This window comes from Triticum urartu, chromosome 4A (genome assembly GCF_056163025.1).
Source record: "Triticum urartu cultivar PI428250 chromosome 4A, HENAU_Tu73, whole genome shotgun sequence".
NCBI classification, from domain to species: domain Eukaryota; kingdom Viridiplantae; phylum Streptophyta; class Magnoliopsida; order Poales; family Poaceae; genus Triticum; species Triticum urartu.
The window spans coordinates 438754283-438766494 of NC_141876.1; the positions used below are offsets into that span (position 1 = coordinate 438754283).

Here is a 12212-nt window from a genome sequence, read left to right on the forward strand (position 1 = left end):
TTAGCCTGAGAATGTTAACGCAAGAGACCTCCACGTCTCAATTACGATGTCCTTTTTAACCTAAGTCAAGACGTCTCAATTACATGACCGTGAACAATAGGACCAAGGATGCAAGCCGTCGGCGTCCGCATCCATCCGCGTAGCAAAAAATACGCTAATCCTTTTCACTTTAATATATATAAGTTTTCTGTTTGCGATGACAAGTAACACTATGAAATGTTTCTGAGAAAACTTTTAGGAGCTCGTCTAAAAAGATGGCAGTGATTTGTAGAAGATATATGAGATAAAACGACATTTTTTGTTAAGCATTGGTCTAGTCTCGGAATAAGAAAATAAATCAATAGTTCATTTCACGCCATCAGGATTCTGCATTTTACCGATATAAAGATCTGCCTTCCGACCAAAACTCGCAGAGCAACCACCATTTGAACCACTAAGACCTTGATTCATCAAGCATTTCAAGTGGTCGCAGTACACTGTTTGGAGGGCTGTTTTAAGTTGGGGATTGCTGAATAAAATGTAGGTAGAGGGAAGTAAAACTCCAACCATTTTAAACAAAACACAAACTCCAATCCTCCAGTATTACACAACCATGCGAACCAGGAGGTAATGCTGGCGGCGAGAGGGGTGAACAGTCTCACATGTACAGCCCCTCCGGTACACCTTCCTTCTTCTTGAACATTACCTTCTCTTTGGCCTTCTTGAAGTCAGCATGTGTCACCTATAAATAGAAAGGAAGAAGCAGGAAATGTAAAACATGTGAAATCAAAACATAGGAAGGAGCAGGAAATGTAAAACATGCGAAATCAAAACTCCAGCCATGTTCTATTCCTTTTGAGGGGCATCCAGTTATGTTTTTTAACGTAAGAAAATAGAAATACCACCCTGGTCAAGTAAACTATCCAGGAAAGATCAACAGAATGTCTTGGATTACTATCGTTCCTTCACCCCATGTCACAATTCATAGTTAGCTTAGAAGGTTGGGATATAAGAAAGAGCAAGGGATCTGATCCGCAGAGCAACTATGTCTTACCTTCATCCTGCGCTCTCTTAAGGCAAGCAATCCAGCTTCAGTACAAATGGCTTTGATATCAGCACCAGAAAACTCATCTTTGGTCATCACAAACTCTTCTAGGTTCACATCTTCTGCCAATGTCATCTTAGCAGTGTGTATCTGCACCAATAAAACACTAGGTAAGAACAAACACAGGTTCCAAACAAACACCTAGTAGAGCTAAATATTTAGAAGAAAAGCACCTGAAAGATACGCCGTCGTGTTTTAATATCTGGTAATGGAAATTCAATCTTTCTGTCGATTCGGCCTGGTCGAAGCAAAGCTGGGTCAAGGCTCTCAATGCGGTTTGTGGCTAGAATAACCTTTACATCTCCTCTTGAATCAAAACCATCGAGCTGATTTAACAACTCCAACATGGTTCTCTGAATCTCACGCTCACCACCTGAATGAGCATCATACCTATAACAAATAACAACTTGATTCAACTCATTGATAACTATAACAAAAAACAACTCGATTCAATTCATTTTTCACGGGAACTCCACCATCTTTCTTTTTGGGGTACAAAGAAGAATAACCATCCTAGAGTAAACTTCAAATACGTGGTATATCTTACCTCTTTGTTCCAACTGCATCGATCTCATCAATGAAGACAATTGAAGGAGACAGATCATCAGCCACCCTAAACAGTTCTCTTACAAGCTTGGGTCCGTCACCAAGGTACTTCTGGATCAACTCACTCCCAACAACACGCAAGAATGTTGCTGATGTAGAATTGGCAACAGCCTGCCACAATTTTATACAATAAGATAAAGTTGCACTATTACAAAAGACATAATAACGTGCTTAACAAGCTTTTAGCGGGTTCACTAATTTATTAGTGGAAAAGATGCTTAAGTGAAGCAAAATATGGAATCTTTGCCCAGTGGAAAGGATAAAAAGGCACAAACCTTTGCAAGTAGAGTTTTCCCTGTTCCAGGTTCCCCGTATAGTATGACTCCCTTCGGAGGCCTGATCCCAATGTCCTCATATAGCTCAGGATGTGTCAAAGGAAGTTCCACTGCCTCTTTGATCTCTTGAATTTGGGCATCCAAACCACCAATGTCAGCATAAGACTCCAAAGGTGCCTTCTCAACTTTCATGACAGAAACCATAGGATCAACTTCATCTTGCAAAATTCCAACCACCGAGAGAACCTGACAGAAATGATATCAAGTTTGCTTCTCAATAAAGTTCTAAATGAGTCGCATCAAACAGACCTATAATTGTTCTGTTCATATAAAAGTGCATTGAGATATTAAAATTGGAATGAAACTGAAGATCTAGAGATGCACCCATTGGAAATAAATCTAAACACCAGTAGAAATATATCATTATTAACCACACAAAGAATATAAGAGCTGAAGACACAAACAAAGATTAAAGGAAAACACATACTACAAAGAGAAATACTGCAAGAAAATTACTGCATTTAATGGTGATCATAGTGTTCGTTAAGAAAGCAATAACAGAAATTTTGCTTTAAAGTTTGAATATGGAGTTAAGGTGAACAGGTGTTTGCTTTTGCAACTGTCAATTGTTGACGATCGTTTGTGATAATATTCAGGCCAGAAAGTGGTCAGCATCATATATAGATAGACAGACAAGGTTGGTACTTATCCAACTATATAAGTTAAAAAATATCCCTAAAGAAATCAAGGAAATGACACTTAGCAATGAAACAAAACAAGTTTGCAGAGACAACATAAGCATTGTACTCCCTCCGTTCCTAAATATAAGTCTTTTTAGAGATTTCAATACGGACTACATACGGATGTATATACACATATTTTACAGTGTAGATTCACTCATTTTGCTCAGTATGTAGTCCATATTGAAATCTCTAAAAGGACTTATTTAGGAACGGAGGGAGTATTACAAACTATAGTGCAGTTCATGCATAGATATCTTCATATATATATAATCAAATCACGTGTCACGGTTCAGCACGTACGCAACAAGTTTCATCTCAATTCCGATGTTTCGCCCCATGGCCCCACCCCACAAGTCCCAATGTCATCAAAATGCCCCGAGTTCTAACTCACTACAATATTGTCAGCCTCCCTTCACAAATGTTACCGTTCCAATTGGATCAGTTCTACCTCACTCCAATGTTGTCAGCCTCCCTTCACAAATGCTATCTTATCAAAAGCCTCTAGAACCAAGGAAATTACCAGCATCACAACAAAACACTAATCTGAACTCGCCCTAGGTTTTCTCGCGGTCAAAACTATTCAATTCTAATCCATGTTCGAGTCCATCAGATAAATGCAGATTTTACAGATTCGTACCTTGTTATGCATCAGTATGGAGCATCCCGGCTCCAGCTGGTCCTTGTCGACGAACGAGAGTACGCTGACATAGTACTCAGGCCCAACGGAGGACGAGACGATGGCGTGGCTCTCGTCGATGATCTCCTCGAGCGAGCCAACGCTCATAGGGGTGCCGCGGAGGTCGTCGACCTTAGATCGGTCCTCCTCCGTCTTGTCTTCGCTGGGGCGCAGCCGCTCCTGGCTCGCGACGAACTCCTCCTCCATGAGAAGGTAGTCCTTGACGCGGTCCAGCTTGAGAAGGCGGAGGCGGCACTTGGAGAGCGGCGCCACGGGGGGCAGCCGCGCCGCCGCCTCGGGGCCCCTCTGTTTCCGCTGCTTGCGCCCCACGCGCGACGGTGCGGCGGGGGGCTCGAACTTCTTGTCCTTCTTGTCGCCGGCGGCACCGTCGCCCGGCTTGCGGTCACCGGGGAGACCGCCCTGCTTGCCCATGCCGCCTGGAGAACCCTGCCCCATCGCCGCCGGCTGGTTGCTTCGATTCGAGGGTTAGGGTTTGGGTTGGGAGAGATAGAGAGATCGGGCTTTCTTTTACTACGGTGCTTCGATAAGACCGATATATAGTTTTCTCGTTCTGTATAATCTTACTCTCTTTTTTTCCTCTCCACGCCTATGTACTTGGCTAGGAGTACTTCTATAAGAAAAAAAAAAGTGATATACCTATGACATCCAGGCCGTCGTCTTTATTTTGTTACAGCTCTGGTAGAAGTGATATACTCCCTCCTTTTTCGATTTATAAGGTTTATCTCAAAATTTTAGTTTTTTCATTTTATAAGGCTCAATTTGGCTGTTTCTCATCACATGTTTAAACTTCAAGATGCATTAAATCATTTCATGCAAGTATTAAGAGAAAACTGACCAATGCATGCATTGCAATTAATGCATTCGTAAACATAATTTTTTGAGGAAAACAAAAGTATTAATTAGGTGATATTGCAAACTATAAAAAATATTCTACCACTCATCATCTACCTTGGTTGGTGAGATTTTTAAATTGAGCCTTATAAACCGGAAAGGAGGGAGTACCTCGTGACATCCAGGTTGTCGTTTTCATTTTGTTTACAGCTCTGATCGTTCATCTTATAATATTAGCGAATCCTGGAAAAAATGAAAACACGTTGCCATCTCTGAAAACGATTTTACGGTGTCACGGTCCGTGCAAAACAAATGTTGTAAAAGCATACCGTAATTTTTTTCTTCATCTTCCCCAACGAGCTAAGCGCCGCTCGATAAAGCGCTCCGGCTCCCATCGCCGCCCCCACCCGGCTCGGGCCCTCGCCTGGCCCTCCTAACACTGGGCTCTCCCGCCTCCTCCCGTGGAGGTATTGTCATGGGGGAGCTTCCATGGATTGTGAGCACGGCCACTCCCGCCTGGCTCGGGCCTTCGCCTAGCTCTCCCAGCGATGGCCTCCTCGCCTCCTCCAGTGGAGGTGCTCCCATGGGCGGCTTGGCCATCGAGATGCTTTCATGAAGGTGCTTAAACAGGCAACGATTTCGCAGGAAATTGGTCATATCAAACCTTCACACTGGAAATCGAATATTGAGCCGGAATCGAGTCTCCTCGTCGTGGAATCGAGCTCGGAATTTGTCGGTGCCGGTGCAAACGCGAGCGTTGACTCGTTTCCTGTTCACCTCAAAAATTGACTTCAAAACTGTAACTATGGAATATGTAGATGATAATATTCAGGGATCTAGAAAATATTTTTCAGGATCCCGTTTACGAGATCTATTCGGTGCGTCTTTTTCGATCAAAACTGTAAATTTAGTAGTTTAACCACTTTTTTGGGATTTACTAGACATGCTCTTAGAGCGTCTTCAGAAACAATCCCTAAACAAGGCACATATATAATTTTTTGGCTCTACATGTAAAAAAATGTCTCAGGCAGAGACCCTGTACGAGGCTATATATATAATATAATATAATGCTCTATTTGTTCCTAAATATAAGTTTTTTTAGATATCTAAAAAGACCTATATTTAGGAACGAAGGGAGTAGAAGGTATCAAAATTTTAACTGGGACGAAAAGTGTACTTTTGTTCACGAACTCAAATGCATCTTGAAGAGCAGTAAAACTTAGAAAACCAAATAAAAAATGATGATTTTGTTGGCATCAAATATTGGCTAGCTGTATACATATGTGCAATTTTTCATGAATAAAAAACACTTCTAAACATTCTGGGGAAAAACAAAAAGCAATGCTCCAAAATGCATTCAAAAAATATTTTTTTTGGAGAATCAGTTTTTACCCAGAGCATTTAGAAATGTTTTTCTTCACGAGAACGTGCACGTATGTAGACCAATTTATCTATTTGCTGCCAAAAAACAGATTTTTATGTTTTGTTTGCTTTTATATTTTGTTGTTCATGAAGGAGCATTCGACCTTGCTCGCGAGCAGAAACTCAGTGTCCCACAGCGAGCCCCTTATCCTAATGGTGGAGAAGGAGGCCCCTTTCCACCGTTGCCAACTGCAGGAAGAAATTTCAGGTGCATGCACAGCCGCCCTCGCCCTCACCTTTCGACAATGCTGACGCTAGCGGCCCTCTCCGGCATTCCCTTGCAACTCCTCATAGTTGTGCCGCCCTCAGAAACACCTCTGCCCCTTGCACCTTCTCGCAATGGTTGTGTTGACGCTCAAAAGTGGCACAAGGAATAAAATAGTAAGGATCACATGGATTGGCTCGAACCCATAGGAACATGAGATCAATTTAAAGATTGGAGCTCACCATTGGATATCCCTCTCTGAGAAGATCAAGAATGATATAAGTGTAGTCCAAATAGGAGATCGGACGTAGAAGTCATGATAGGTTCATAGGGGTATGTGTAGAAATCAAATTATGGCACAATGAAACACCCCGGGAATCATGCAACAGTAATCTCCCTCTAATGGTGGCCATGTCATCATGGTTACTATGCAAATGGCCACTTGTCTAAAATCAAAGTAAATTTCAGATTTAAATTTCAAGTCAAATATTTATTTATTCAAAGTATAAAACTAAATTGTTCAAATTTTAGTATAAATTCCCCTGATCATTTAACATGTTGAACCTTGACTCACCAATTAATCCTTAGAAAATTAATAAATGCTCCAACAACAAATAAAATGCCCTTTTCAAAATAAACAATTATATAAACTTTTCCAAATAAAAATGAAACCTTGTGTGTAGCATCCAAAATATTCCATTTGAATTATATGTAAGATATCGTGTAGAACTAAATTGGTTTGGACACTGAGATAAATAGAAAGTAGTAGCTATCTTTTTACAGAAAAGTAAAAAACTAAAATTGCACTGTGCACATTTGGCCCACTATGAACAGGAGCTAGCCAGCCCAACCCACTTGGCCTATCCCTAACTTCCAGCTATAGAGGCACAGTCAGTGCGTGGCAGCCATCCGGCGGCGCCATGGCCGGATGGCCGACGCCTGGCTCTACGGGGCGCCTGGGAGGGGATAAGGGCATCTCCCTCGACCCCGAACGAACCTCCAGCCACTTCTCCCCCTCCTTTCGCCCCCCTCTCTTGAACTAGAGCTCGGGCGAACCGCAGCCACCACGACCGACCTCGCCCGTGCGCTCTTCGTCGTCCCCGCGCTCTAGGAGGTTGTCCACGAGCTCCGTCGTCGAACGCTACGCCCCCTACGCCAACGGACACGAGCTGGCCTCCACCAAAGTGCCAGAACGTCGTCTTCTTCAACCTCCGTCCGCCTCAGATCACCGGAGCTTCACCGCTCCGTTCGTCGCCTCCCCTGTGCTACAAAGCCGTCAAGGGCTTTTCTTAGCCACGCGGTGAGCCGCCGTCCGCCCTCCTCTTCCCTCTACTCGTTTCACCGCCGTAGGTCGTTGTTCGCGCTGCCCGGTCTTCATCCAGTGGCCGCGGTCACCGCGACCGTGACCGCGTCCAGCCGTGCGTCGCCGCTCGCCTACCTGTGCTCCTCACGGTCCTGTGTCCCGGCTCGTGCTTGCCCGCGTCATGTGCGCCCCACCATGCTCGGAGCCCGTGTGCTCGCTGTTGCGCCCGTGCCCACACACCCGCTGCATCAGCTCGTTTAATTAACCTTTTAAGTTTAATTAACCTGCTAACTAAACTAGGTTAAAGTGCTATTAGCTATTATGTGTATGACAGGGGGGCCCACCCCCTGTTAACCAGTCAAACGTTGACTGGTCAACTGGGACCCCCTGGACCCTTTGGTCAGCCCTTGGGTGCACTCTGGGTGCACTGCACCGGGTGCACTTAGCGTTTTTGCTTCTTTTTTTAATTTTGAATTAATATAAATTCAAGAAAATAGTTAAAACTTTGGAAATTCATATAAAATAAACCGTAAGTTGGATGAAAAAGTTATGTATATGAAAGTTGCTCAGAAAAATCCAACGAATTCGAATGCGTGGACCGTTCATCTGTCACATGCCCTTAGCATGCTGAACATGAAACTTTCCCTCTCTTTTCCTTTGTCCGGAAAACGCCGAACACCGGAAAACCTCTTCGGATGTTTTCCCTCTCCGTTTGCAACGCGTAGTACTGCGTTAGAACACCCCTAGTTCTGCTTTTCATCATGTCATGCTTAGTGGTACCTATGTTTGCTCTGTATTTACCATTTCTTCCCCCTGTTCTCTCCGGTAGACCTCGAGACCGATGATGCCTCCGTGATCGACTACATCACCAACGACCGTTCCTTTGCAGCAGAGCTTCCAGGCAAGCCCCCCTTTGATCATCCCGATATCGCCCATTCCATTCTCTCATGCTTACATTAGATTTTGCTACTGTTATTGTTTGCTCCTATTCTGATGCATAGCCTGTTTATTGTAACATGTTGTTGTTACCTACCTTCTTATCCTAAACTGTTTAGTATAGGTTGGGTAGAGACCCATCAGAGACCCCCACTTTGTCCCGACTGCCCCGCTGGATTATCAGAAGACCCGATCAACGGGATCAAAGACCAGGCCCCTGCACCGCACATCACTTTCCCCTTAGTTGCTCGACACTACTGGGTTAATATCGCGTGCCGAGGGTGAGACCTCTACAACACTTCTGATGTTAACCCTGTAGTGTAGATATTCGGTCATGGTCATCGAGGGTGATTCCGCCTTAACCACTTCCGATACGACTCTGTCGTGCAACCCCTCAAGTGTGAACCTCGGGGGTGGTTCCGCTTACGTTCACCTTGATGATTACATCGAGTGGAATTCACCGGGGGTGATTCCTCGGGTTTTCCCCTTGGTGTTAGACAGACAGTTACTATGGTTACTATGACTGTACACTGAACCATGTTACTAAAGACGGGTCGGCCCTGAGGGGTACCCGCGCGAGCTTAATAGCGAGTGATGTGGAGTCGGGTTGACCTGGAAGGTGCCCGCGACATACTTGCGAGGCGTGGCCGGGCATTCTTATCCCTTGCCGTAAGTACTCGAGATGGGGCAACAGGGTCACATCTTTCGTGAGTCTCTGCTCATGACCGCACTACCAACACACTAACGGTTTGGATATTTGATCCGAGGGGCCTCTGGCCTGATAGCACTAACCATCACGTGAGCATAGTATGGACGTTCTGCGTCGTATGCATCAGCCGAAGCTTAATAGACGCCAGCGACTGAGCGGCGTGCGCCGGGTTGGACTGGTAAGCTCCTGCCTTTTTAAGGAGGTAGCTAGGTCTGCTCACCGGCCGCCCACGCAACGTGCAGGAGTTCCCGGGCGATGGCCCAAGACCCCTGGGGGCATAGGCTTAGTTCGGCGTGCTGACCTCTCTATTAAGCCTAGGTCGGGTTGTGGCGTATTGTTTGGCCGAGGCCGGGCATGACCCAGGAAAGTGTGTCCGGCCGAGTTAATCGAGCATGGTGGGTAAGTTGGTGCACCCCTGTAGGGAAGAAAACATCTATCGATAGTCTGTCCTACGGTAACGGAGACTTGGAGTTGTATCCCGGTCGATACAACTAGAACTGGATACTTGAGATGAGACATGGATATGAGAAATGGATAGTATGGCTCTGGTATTGCTTTCTCGCAGGGAGTCGAGAAAGGATCTCTGGTCGAGGTTGATAACACTACTATTACTTTACTTTATACTACTCTACTCCCTCCTATTGCTGCAAGATGGTGGTTTCCAGAAGATACTAGTCTTCGATAGGACTAGCTTCTCCCCCTCTTATTCTGGCGTTTCTACAACCCAGTTCACATATACAGCCTTCCTTTGATAATGTTGCATATGTAGTGTAGATCCTTGCTTGCGAGTACTTTGGATGAGTACTCACGGTTGCTTTGCTCCCCCTTTTCCCCCCTTTCTTCTTCTTTCCGGTTGATGCAACCAGATGTCGAAGCCCAGGAGCCAGACGACACCACTGATGACTACTACTACCCCGAGGGTGCCTACTACTATGTGATGGCCACTGATGACCTGGAGTAGTTAGGAGGCTCCCAGGCAGGAGGCCTTGCCTTTTCGATCAATGTTGCTTTTGTGCTAGCCTTCTTAAGGCAAAACTTGTCTAACTTATGTCTGTACTCAGATATTGTTGCTTCCACTGGCTCTTGTGTTTTCGAGATTATGTATTCGAGCCCTCGAGGCCCCTAGCTTGTAATATAAAGTTTGTATTATTTTTATTTGTGTCTAGAGTTGTGTTGTGATATCTTCCCGTGAGTCCTTGATCTTGATCGTACACATTTGCGTGTATAATTAGTGTACGATTGAATCGAGGGCGTCACAAGTTGGTATCAGAGCCGACTGCCTGTAGGTAGCCCCCTTTCCAACTCCTTGGCCGAAGTTGAGTCTAGTCACTACAAAAAGAAACTTGTACTAACATGGCTGTGTGTCTTACGGGCCCACGTCGCCATTGGGTGGTATTGGGATCTTTTATTCCTCTTCTTTACTCTGGGATTCTGATCTCTCTTCTACTCGGCTTAAAGATTTTACTAACTCTGACATTAGGTTCTCGTAACCACTTCACCCTGGAGATCCCCTTCACCATAGTTGATCGCCTGCTTCGCCAGAAGATTCCGAGGTTACTCTACGATGTTCTCCCGAGGCACTTGTACCCACTGCCTTTGCAAATTCCCTACCACTGTTATATCCTTATTGATAACTGCATACACATGCCATTCTTACATTCAATCCCATTGATCTTGTTATTACAAGATGCCCCGAACTGCTCTCCGTTGTTTCGAGAATCATTTGAGCTTACTGCCTTGCAGTTCCTTGTCGCCTGAATACACTTGCAAATTAATCCTCACACATATCGAGGATTTGTTTCTCCCCAGTTGTTCATGTGCTTTACAAAATTCTTCGAAATGCTATTCGATCTTTCATGAATCCTCATCAGCCTTTTGCTCTTGAAATACTTGTCTGCTTGCATTATGGTTGCGTTCCATATGTCTAGCAATGTTCATTGGCATCTTTTGCCATTGTCAGTTTGAGCCTTTGATTCGGTATGTTTGCGAATGCCCGCAATCATCAGTTGATCCTTATAAATTATCCTTCTGGCTCAGGCGTCATTCCGGACATGAGCTGGTTCTCGGCAAATCAACCCTTGACTGATTGTCCATCAAAGTTTATTCAACTTACTTATCTTTTGATCAGAGCATCTGCTTTTGATTCTGCGATACGGAAATCACAATTCCTTTATAGTTAGACTTTGAATTATTCAGTTGTTTCTTAATCCAACGCCTTGCACTATTTCTTCTTCTGGTTGAGTACCGATACTCACATCAGATCTGTTGTGGATCGCTAGATCCTTTGATGGATTATTATCCGACAGTGTCATTCATATTTAATCAACTTGTGAGTTCTTCCCTGATACATAATCCCTTTGGTAAATTGTATCCCCTACTTTTGCTCTGCTTCCGAGCTTGAGTTAATTACCTGTGAAGTTTTGGCATATGTTCCTAAGATGCCCCAATGGGTTGAACCAATGCCTTCTCTAACTTGTATGACCCCGAAAGATTTCATGGGTCATACTCATCTGGTATTTGACCAGGTAAAACTTCCAACACTAATGCCATTTCCAAAACGAGAAGTGAATGTAAGTTGTGCTTTGGAGAAGTGGGAGTCGACCTTGAACCTTGTGTTCATGCCCATGGACCCGATGTGGAACTTATCATGGAAGCTTCTTGTAAAAATAATAATAATCCCCTTGTTATAAGTTCATATTGTATCTATGTTTGGTCCTTTGCAATCGTGGTTTCGACCATATTGTTCCTCTTTGATCCCATTTCTTGGACAAGTTAAAGTACTTGTCTTCTGCAGACCATTTCACCTGTCAAGCATCTATTCTACTCCACCTTTGAGTATTACCCTATGGTATCTCGAGAATAACAAAGAACCGTGTTGCTTCCTATGAGTCTTCATCTAGTATTACGTCTCATCGATTTCAGATTTCCTCGGGTTCTGAGTTACTAGTCACTCGAGGACACCGATAAGTGAATCGATTCCACACCCCGATTAAAAAAACTTGAAGTAATTTTTGTTGCTTACAAGTTTAACAATCCTTCAAGTCATTCCTAGCCTACTCGACTATATCATTATCGTGCTAATTTTAACTGTGCTACCTGGTCCTTACTCCCGGAGCACAACTTTTCGATGATGAGCAAAGCTTACGTCGATCTTCCTCATCTTATCATTCCACCTTGAACAACAAGCTTGAATCCGAGCTTGTGTCATATCCGTGGTTACAATAGCCTTCGCTTCATCATTCCTTTTGCTTGATGTCGTTGCTGCTCGATGGCATGTTCATAAAGCCTCTCGACAAATTTTGTCGTGATCACCATCAATATACTGCCTTGTTCTAAGATATCAATCGAATTCTTGAGGAGAAATACCATCCTTGCCCGTCGATGATTCGTGTTGTCATCGA

General features: G+C 44.2%; 1 protein-coding gene across 1 annotated transcript; it reads right to left on the reverse strand.

Moving 5' to 3' along the window:
• Nucleotides 1-424: 424 nt before the first annotated feature.
• LOC125551961 (26S proteasome regulatory subunit 4 homolog) lies at nucleotides 425-3943 on the reverse strand. Its single transcript, XM_048715385.2, has 6 exons — nucleotides 3346-3943; nucleotides 1966-2211; nucleotides 1632-1801; nucleotides 1258-1474; nucleotides 1034-1174; nucleotides 425-721 (listed from the first exon to the last, which is right to left on the reverse strand). The coding sequence occupies exons 1-6, from the start codon at nucleotides 3838-3840 to the stop codon at nucleotides 638-640; spliced, it is 1353 nt and encodes a 450-aa protein (XP_048571342.1). The 5' UTR covers nucleotides 3841-3943; the 3' UTR covers nucleotides 425-637.
• Nucleotides 3944-12212: the final 8269 nt, after the last annotated feature.

What these genes read in the sequence shown, in the direction of transcription:
- LOC125551961 (XM_048715385.2), bottom strand. Translation starts at nt 3,840, where the DNA reads ATGGGGCAGGGTTCTCCAGGCGGCATGGGCAAGCAGGGCGGTCTCCCC. An exon ending in GGAAAACTCTACTTGCAAAG is followed by an intron (nt 1,802 to 1,965) that starts GTTTGTGCCTTT and finishes AAATTGTGGCAG; the next exon opens with GCTGTTGCCAATTCTACATC. An exon ending in CACGACGGCGTATCTTTCAG is followed by an intron (nt 1,175 to 1,257) that starts GTGCTTTTCTTC and finishes TTATTGGTGCAG; the next exon opens with ATACACACTGCTAAGATGAC.